Source organism: Mastigoproctus giganteus, chromosome 8 (assembly GCF_048544385.1).
Source record: "Mastigoproctus giganteus isolate SK-2022 chromosome 8, ASM4854438v1, whole genome shotgun sequence".
NCBI classification, from domain to species: Eukaryota; Metazoa; Arthropoda; class Arachnida; order Uropygi; family Thelyphonidae; genus Mastigoproctus; species Mastigoproctus giganteus.
In genome coordinates this window covers 214703786-214713579 of record NC_143582.1, presented here as the reverse complement: position 1 = coordinate 214713579, position 9794 = coordinate 214703786, and the positions used below count along the sequence as shown (strand labels likewise).

At 36.5% G+C, this 9794-nt stretch overlaps 1 protein-coding gene across 1 annotated transcript in view; it reads left to right on the top strand.

Moving 5' to 3' along the window:
• The first annotated feature begins 2771 nt into the window (after positions 1 to 2771).
• LOC150082261 (spermatogenesis-associated serine-rich protein 2) overlaps positions 2772 to 9794 on the top strand; it is a 269773-nt gene continuing 262750 nt past the window's right edge. The window contains exon 1 of the mRNA XM_090380081.1: positions 2772 to 3049. Coding sequence (XP_090236207.1) covers positions 3025 to 3049 — 25 coding nt within the window. The 5' untranslated portion in view covers positions 2772 to 3024. The remainder of the gene's footprint in view (positions 3050 to 9794) is intronic.

The following is a 9794-nucleotide window of genomic DNA, read 5'->3' as shown; positions in this document are numbered from 1 at the left end:
TCACGGCATAACGAAATCTGCTAGTTCTGCGATGTTTGCAGACAGTCGGGAATAAGACAAGATACAGCCAATGGAGAAAGTCTTTGTGTGTGTTCGATGCAAAAGTATGAGGAAATTAAACGTGAACTCAGCGTTCTGATGGGCAGGTATGAGAGTTTGAAGAACGGGGTAGATGCCCCTGAAGTAATTAAAATGGGGCCACGTTAACCTCTCAGCTGCCCAACTGAACACTTAAGCCCTCACATGTGCATCGGATAACACAGAGACGATCCCCAAGGCAGAATGCGCTTATCCCACAAGAGGTATTTATTGTCTATAATTCTATTGTGAGGGAAACGGGAGGTATATCGTGCAAACAGGATAGATGCAATGAAGTAGATTATATTTGCCAGGACCAAATATAGATGACGTTGTAGAACAGATATCTTTTAAGGGTATGCAAGGTGATATTGCTGTACACGTTGGCATTAATGGTATTAAGAGTAGAAGATCTGAGTACGTACTAACTTTACAATTACAGGGAAATGTATCGAAAAAGTAGTGAGTTAAAGGATTAAATTTGATTTGAAAGGATCTGGAATTCTGGCCAGACACGATGTGTGAAACTTCAGAAGTGGACTGGTGCACCGTCGTACATGAACCAAATTCTCTGCCAATTTTCAAAGCTTATATCTTCCAGTCATTCTTAAAAATTGTTACAGAGAAAAATGTAGATATGCTATTCCTGAAAGCATTGTTAGTAAAAAAGATTTGGTGTTTTTGAGAACATTAAAATTGTTCCTAAGAACACCACATCAAACGTTAAAGGATAGGTATGTTCATAATGCTTACTGACAGCGGTATTTGGGTTTCAAGAATTCAGAATTTCATTTCTTGTAAAACATAATTCGTCTGTAACCAGGCACGACTGATGAATTGAGTATTACGTGCAAAGTGGCGCAACTAGGGCATGGCTACGTTTTCTCCGGCTACAGGGGTCGGATGGAGTTAAGAAGAAGCGGCATCTATAATTTATTTTTTAAAATATGAGTCATTATTATTAAAAACAGTTACTGCGAAAACCTAGCGCTTTTATATAAAAGATATCATGTTATGAACAATGTAATAATAAAATTATCGTATAATTATAATCTAATTATTATTCATAATACGATACCATTTATTTTGAAGACACTGTTTGCTCCCGATTTTCAACTGACTGTTTTTTTGAACTAAATATACGATGTTAAAATGAATAACATATAACTTTGTAAAATTAGTATGCCAATTAACATTATCGTAATAAATCACAACACTTGTATATTTTATTGCTAACATTCTCGGAGTGCGAGAATGCTCTTCCTGCATATATGTGCGTTTAGCACGAAAGCAACTAAAGTTATGAGGCATCGGTAGATTGTCTGCAACATCGCGTATTCTTCGGTCAGTTTACTGTTTTATGGACGAAAGAAACAAGCTTCCGGGAGAAAAAAGATGCAACCCTCGCCGGAGACAGATTAAAGTGAAACAAGTGATAATAGTTCCTCCTGTCATGACAGAATTTGAACTGTGTTCGAATGACAGGAGGAAAGTCATACTCGTAAGACTTTAAGCTTTTCGAATACTTTAGTTTTTGTTTTTTCAATTTCTCTGACATCATACCAAATTTAAAAAATATATTTTTAAACGTACTCTGGAGAAGAGTAAAATCCAACGAAAATCTCTATACTGAAAGCAAGTGAAAGTAGCAACTGATTACAAATCGACTTAGTTGGAATTTTTAACTTCGTTATCATACATAAACTCTAAATAAAATAGAACCTTGTGAAGAACCCGACTAATAATTATGAATAGGACTATCTGGTAATTTTTTAAATGCAAAATGCATTTTGAGTTTTTATGATTACTATTTTCTTATATAAAAACTTAGTCGTACCTGGATTTAGTAAAGCAAAAATAAATTTACAGATAATTTTGTGCATTGTTTTATGAAATAGTATTAGCAATGATAATATTAAGGTTGCGTAGAAACGATAACAGGGTAAGAAAAATTACATCACTCTGGATTTTATAGACAGGTCCCGGAAATTTTCTGATTTTGCTTTTTCAGAGAGCGTTTTGTCCCAATTATTTCGTCATCATAGTTCGTTTGGTCAGATTTTTATCCCTGAAAATTTGGTCACTCTAGTCTTGGGCGAGAGTTGTTAGAGAAATACCAAATTTCTTAATAATAGGGATATTTTATCCAACGAATCAGCATGTATTATATACATGTATCCTCTTCAAATTATATTAAGTTATAATAGGATGTTAACTTCTTTGTTTTCATCCTTTTTTCTATTAACTCTAAAAATTGTATTTCTAGGCACAGCTCTTATTACTAAATAAATTTAATTATTGACAACGTTTCCATTGTGTTATTTACTGTACTATCTTCACGAATACAAATTCTGTATAAATTACATGTTCTTAGTTTTATTTATTTATTGATGTTTTTAATCAAAGGTTTTAAACTACATTTTTCCTCTTTACATTTTTTGATAGAAGAAAATTAGAATATTCGGTATTTTTCACCAAAATGCATTTATGGATTTTTGGGGGTTGTGAAAATTACTTTTGTGTGTGTGTGTTCAAAGAACAGCAGTGCATACCCTTATTCCAGTACAATTTCATGCTCTATTTTTCAAACTATATTCATTGATTCTAAAAGTAATTCTTAAAATTCAGTTTATTACCATCAGAGGGCAGTTCATAAATTGAACTTGGAGACTATACATCTGTTGCTCTGCTTACAGTGCTTGTTGGCATTTACTTTGCCAAGTGTATATTATATTAGTTTCGGTATTTGTGTTTGACAACATTTACAGTTTCCATTAATTGCTGATTTGATAGTGAAAGGACTAAATTACAGATTGCCATTGGAACTGCAAGTTAATTGGCTAGTGCACGTATAAAACTTAGCCTGGCACTAGCAAGTAGTGCAAATAATCAGGCTTGTATCTATACGAATTCTGATTTAATTTTTGGATTTCTTAAACACGTAATATGTCTCGTAAAGGTGGGAATAAAGGTACGAGTCCTGTTAATAATTTTTTTTTTTTCTTCTGTATTTTGTAAAGTACATATTAGTTCGTATTTCGAAATAGGGATTATATATAATAAATTATTGACATTTGGAATTCGTTAATGCTCTCTAGAGCTTTACTTGTTATATCTAAGAAATGCATAAATGATTTTTTTAATTATGTTTTTTTAATGAAAGTAGGACTAGAAGTTCGATTGAAGCAAAAATTAAATATTGTACTAAACCCCTGATTTGAAAACTATGTGCCAAAGCGACATTTAGGCCTAAAAGTGTGTTTATTTATATTTTATAATGGCTTTTCATGTGAAAGCTAGCAACTTTATTTATCTTCCAGTGTTCTATATATCTAAATAGGTATATGTGCATATATGCATTACTGTAGTAAATTAACAAAGGATATGCTGGGTGTCGTGAATTCTCTTAAAAAAAAAAAAAAATCCAACAGGGTGTGTGTATGTATGTATGTATTTGTATTTATATATATATATATATAAATATAAAATTATGTGCCTGTCGGAAGTTTTTTGTTGGCACGAAAGCAGTGGATGTAGGCATTTTTATTCGTGTTATATGGCGTACCTTCTACTACAATCCTATGTCTGCTTCAATTATCGTATCACCGGACACCTGACGTGATTTCTCCCATTTCAGTTTTCACGTTATGGTTTCGTTTCTCCTCCCACTTTTTTCATTTCGCTGAACTCCTTATACCTGTAATACTTTTTTTTTTCTAGGTTAAAGTAATGCTGTGAAACGAGAAAGCGAAATATTATCAGTAATGTGAAAGATATGGCAACTGAAGTTCTATCCCTGACAAAAGAAACACCTGTACACGGGATTTGTGAAGTGAACTTTGTGTCCATTACAACGAATTACAACGTGTATTACAACGAAATCGAGCTTCTCACTTTCCTTGGGAAAGTGATTCCTGGGGAGGGGTTAAACTATGAAGTGTGTGTATATACATATTGTTTAGTTTTCATTATTAATTTAGATTATTGCGTAATTATTTTCACATTTTTTTTTAATGTTTACTTTTTTTTTTTTTTTTTTTGTATGCATAAAATAGAACCGAAACTGCTACATATTGAATTGTATATTATTTATAATCTTATAATTTAGGAATTTACATCCTTTTAAGCTTCGATGCAGTTTGTCGCTATTCTAAATTACAAAAAATAAAAAGATTTAGTTTATAATTTTTCGAAGTGTGGAGAATAATGATTTGAAGAAGAAATTTGCCTATATTCAGTTCTAAGGTTATTATGGGATATTTCCTAATTATTTAAGATTGCATTTTATTTTATATAATGAATTCTTATTGGCATTTGACTGATATAGTTTAGCTGATAATAATTTGAAAAGATTGCCTGTCTGTCTGTTGCAGTCTCCTTGGACTCTCATAGAAGCTAGGGCAACCAAATTTTGCATATTCTTTCATCCAGAGGAAGAAGCAATGTTTGAATCAGAAATTTTGATAATCCTTCCATCCAGCATACTTCAATCCTCCAGAGTTACTCAACAATTACAGTAGATAATCATCAAATGACTTATCCTTTTATTCTTGGGTACATTGGAGTAATATGTGTTGATAAAAATTTTGATGTTATGTTTTATCCCAATTTACCCCCCCCCCCCGAAACACCCCCATGCTAGATATTCATTCAGCAGGTGTTTTGAAATGATGGAAATATTTTACCAAAATGATCTTTATAAATTCAAAATGGTTGTAAAATTATTTTGAAGTGCTCAACAGAGCAATATGTTTCACAGCCACTAGGTTGAATTTCCTCCCCAGGTAACAGAGTTATTGTGCAAATGTGTGTGTATATATATATATATACTTCATTAAGTAAAATAGAAGTACTAAATATTAGCATTAGCAGACATATGATGCAAGCTTATACAGCATCAGCCAAAAAAAAAATAAAAAACTTTCCATTTCACCCCTCCACTTGCTCCAAAAGTTTGCCCACTTCTTCCTTGAATTTATTTAAGCTATCAATTTCCACAATGATAGATGGAAGTTTGTTCCAGCAATCAACACCCTCAGGCTAAAGACAAATCTCCACATATTTGTTCTGCAACTGTCTTTCCTCAGTTTGAATTTATGTCCCCTCAGATGTGTAATCTGTGCACCAGGAATTCCATCAGCATTGAGCTTGCTCAAACCATTTTAAGGCCTTGTACACCTCAGTCAGATCACTTTGCAGTCTCCAGATGCTACAATTTGCAGAACTTAATCCTTCTTGATAAGAGAAACCCTTTGTTCCCCTCACCCATCTATACTCACACCAGCAGCTTTACATCCTTCCTAAAATTATGCCTCCAAACCTGTATGCAGTACTGAAGGTGTTGCCTGACAAACTTTATACAAAGGGATAATCACCACCTTATCACTGCTAGCAAAATTCATATATATTATTCACAAGACCCCCATGAGCTGATCTGGCAGCCTGCCTTGAATGCTTAAAAAACTTCATAAGTCACTGCACAATTATCCCTAGAAATTTTTCATCTTCACTACCCTGAGTGTAGTTCTGCACAGTTGGTACATTACTCTGGGGTTACTGCTACCCATATGCAGAACTTTGCATTTGTCAATGTTAAACTTCAGTTGCCACTTCTCAACTCATCTGCCCAACTTTTCTAGATCCTGTTGCAGTAGCACACTGCCATTACTGTTATTAACAACCCCGCAAACTTTAGTATTGTCTGTAAACATGGACATTAAGTCTGATATACCTTCATCAATATCATTGATAAATATAGAAAACAACAATGGACCCACCACCGAACTCTGTTAGACTCCACTAATAACATTAGTCCACGAAGAGCAGCGTTGATTGATTATCACTTTGTCTTCTCCCACTCAACCACCCTTTTATCCATTGTACAACTTACCCTTAATATTATTCTGCTCCAATTTGTACAGTAGTCTTCCATGTGCAATAGTATCAAAAGCTTTTCTGAAATCAAAGTGTATGATATCAAGATTGTTTTTCATCCATTTCCTTTGTGACCACATTGTACAGGGTTGTCAAATAAGTCTGGAACCATAAGAATAGGAAAAAATAAAAGTAAATGTTGCTTTTGTGTCAGAGGACAATATGAGACAAAAGGATGGTAGTGGCTAAAACATTTTGAGGCTGCAGGGATGAAAATATATGAAATAGTTATTTTTTTCTCTATGGTTCCAGACTTATCGGACATCCTGTATTATCCACTCAGATTTGTCAAACAAGACTTCCCCTGCAATCTAGGTAATCCTGCAATACTTCTTTAACTAGTGACTATTATTTTCCCTAAAATAGAAGTTAAATTGGCTTGGGTAAAGAAAGCCTGCACGAGAACGACAACAAACGTCGGATAACTTACGCGGTAAATTAGTTTGCCGATACGGCACTCTAGCGCTGCTCACTCGGTAAACAGACGGTAGGTGTTATCGGACTGGAGCAAAGTCGAGAACGATATACTGATTGACAGGTAGGCGTAGCAAACAATGAAATGATTTATTAATAAACAATTTATGTGCTAGTCCACTCATGATTCTAAAGAAAAAAGGTTAGGTTACCCCCTCCATTTCGGGAGAGGTTCAAGCTCCCATGGGATTCAAGTGGAGGTAACCTGACCTATTTTCACCATTAGGGCATATTATTGAACAAGAAAATAAAAATACGGTCATAAAAAAATTTATTTTTTTATGAATGTATTTCTAAATATGACTGATTCTAAAGAAAAAAGGTTAGGTTACCCCCTCCACTTCGGGAGGGGTTCAAGCTCCCATGGGATTCAAGTCGAGGTAACCTGATCTTTTTTCACCGTTACAGTAAATGTTAGGGCATGTACGATTAGGACAAGTTACCATTAGTGCTGCTACAGTGATACTAAACCGATGTTATCGTGTGTTGTGATCGCGCACCAATCAGCACGTCGTTTGCCACGCCTACCTGTCAATCAGTATATCGTTCTCGACTTTGCTCCAGACCGTTAACACCTACCGTCTGTTTACCGAGTGAGCAGCGCTAGAGTGCCGTATCGGCAAACTAATTTTCCGCGTAAGTTATCCGACGTTTCTCGTCGTTCTCGTGCAGGCTTTCTTTACCTTCGCCGTTAAATGATATTTTAGTATTAAATCAGCTCACACCAACCATAAGAATAAGTATTTACTGTAACTAAAATATTTATTTACATATTAAAATAAAATAAATATTTACAAAAACTGCTATTATATTAAATATACATGTAAAAACATTAAAACTGTGATAAAATCCTTGAGATAAAATACACTAAAATAAACCGGATTAAAAGCGATACAAACGATAAAAATCTCTGGAGCTTTCGGAAGCTTGCGCTCCCTTCCTCAGCAGTAACAAAACTTCCTGCAGCACGTCCATATATATAACAGGCTCACGGTACCTATACACGTGGTGCAGTCGGCGCATGGTCTGAACTGGAAGCGGAAATAGCTCGGGAACGTGTTAAGCAAAACCGTTCATCCGTACTTAGGATAATAGTTTCAAACAGAGGATGCATACGCATACCTCTGTCCCTATTCATAATATTGTGGTCGGATGAACAGATTCGTAGGCTCTCGAGCCATTTACGGTTCCAGAACCCATGCGCTCGATCCATGATAACCGCATCCTCTGGGGAAATTTGATGCTGCTTCTCCCAAAAATGTTCGGCCACAGCAGACTTATTGTAATCAGCGGTTACAATTTTTGAGCCAGGTAAAGAAAGTATCTCCGAATCTTAACTTTAGTCAAAGAAAAGCCTTGAATGAACTGAGAAGAGACGAGGGAATTGTGGTTTTACCTGCGGACATGGGCAGATCGACGGTTGTCCTAAACAAAGAAGACTATCACAAAAAAGCAATGGATCTTTTACAGAACAATAATACGTATAAAGTTACTCAGAGAAACCCGTTGGTTGGCCTAGAGCGGCGCGTTAATAAACTGGTACAGGATTGGTTAAAGGCAGAGAAGATTTCCAGGGAGACCTTTTGGTTCTTACATGCTACTGGATGTCAACTCCCGAGGTTTTATGGACTTCCAAAAACTCATAAGACAGAAGTCCCACTCAGACCTATTGTATCATTTATAGGAAGCCCCACATATGCTTTGTCAGGGTATTTGGCTAAATTGATTTCGCCTATAGTGGGCCAGTCCAACTATGTCATAAAAGACAGTAAAGAATTTGTGAATTTTGTGAAAGATTTGACTGTAAATGAAAACGACAGCATGATTTCTTTTGATGTGGTGTCACTATTCACATGCATTCCAATTAAACATGGAATGTATTGTGTTAGAAGATCTTTGAGTAATGATGTCTCTTTGGGTAGTAGATCGCTTTTAAACGTAGAGGATATTTGTTCGGGTGTGGAACTTTGTCTGGCCAGCACCACTATGGTGTACCAAGGTGTTATGTACAAACAGGTTCACGGTACAGCCATGGGATCTCCTACTAGCGCCATCGTGGCCAATCTGGCCATGGAGGAGTTAGAGGACAGGGTTTTTAGTGGATGTCAGTTTCCCATAAAGAAATGGAAAAGGTATGTTGATGATACCTTTACCGTGGTCCAGAAGGGGAGAGAGGATGATGCACTCCATTGGCTTAATAGCTTCTCCCAATTTATACAATTTACCTCAGAGGTGGAAACAGGAGGTACCCTTCCTTTCTTGTATGTACTGGTCTCTAGGGTAGGCCCTAGGCTAAAAACTTCTGTGTTTAAAAAACCTATGTGCAGAAGCCAGTACACCCATTATAGTTCAGCACAAGCTGGGCAGCATAAGAATAGTGTAGTGAAAGCTCTACTAGATAGAGCAGGGTCACACTGCACCACCTCTGAGGACAAAGAATGTGAAATTAGACGGGTCACAGCAGACCTTAGAAAATGCGGATACCTCCAGAGGATCATAGACAGATTTAGTAGAGGAATAGAGTCTAACCGTCAGGAACCGTTTGTTCCTGTCGCTACCGCATACATTCCTTACTATCCGGGTGTTACTGAGCATCTCGCTAGAATTTTGCGGGGCTATAAAACACGCCGTGTGCAGCTTCCTGGGCGGAGATTGCACACAATGTTGTCTCAGGTAAAAGACCCAATAGCAAAGGACCCGAGTAGTGGAGTAGTATACAGGATAAAATGCCCGGATTGTGGGGAGTGTTATGTGGGCGAGACAAAACGACGGCTCAAGGATCGTCTGGGGGAGCATGCAAATGCTATAAAAACCGCTGATTACAATAAGTCTGCTGTGGCCGAACATTTTTGGGAGAAGCAGCATCAAATTTCCCCAGAGGATGTGGTTATCATGGATCGAGCGCATGGGTTCTGGAACCGTAAATGGCTCGAGAGCCTACGAATCTGTTCATCCGACCACAATATTATGAATAGGGACAGAGGTATGCGTATGCATCCTCTGTTTGAAACTATTATCCTAAGTAAGGATGAACGGTTTTGCTTAACACGTTCCCGAGCTATTTCCGCTTCCAGTTCAGACCATGCGCCGACTGCACCACGTGTATAGGTACCGTGAGCCTGTTATATATATGGACGTGCTGCAGGAAGTTTTGTTACTGCTGAGGAAGGGAGCGCAAGCTTCCGAAAGCTCCAGAGATTTTTATCGTTTGTATCGCTTTTAATCCGGTTTATTTTAGTGTATTTTATCTCAAGGATTTTATCACAGTTTTAATGTTTTTACATGTATATTTAATATAATAGCAGTTT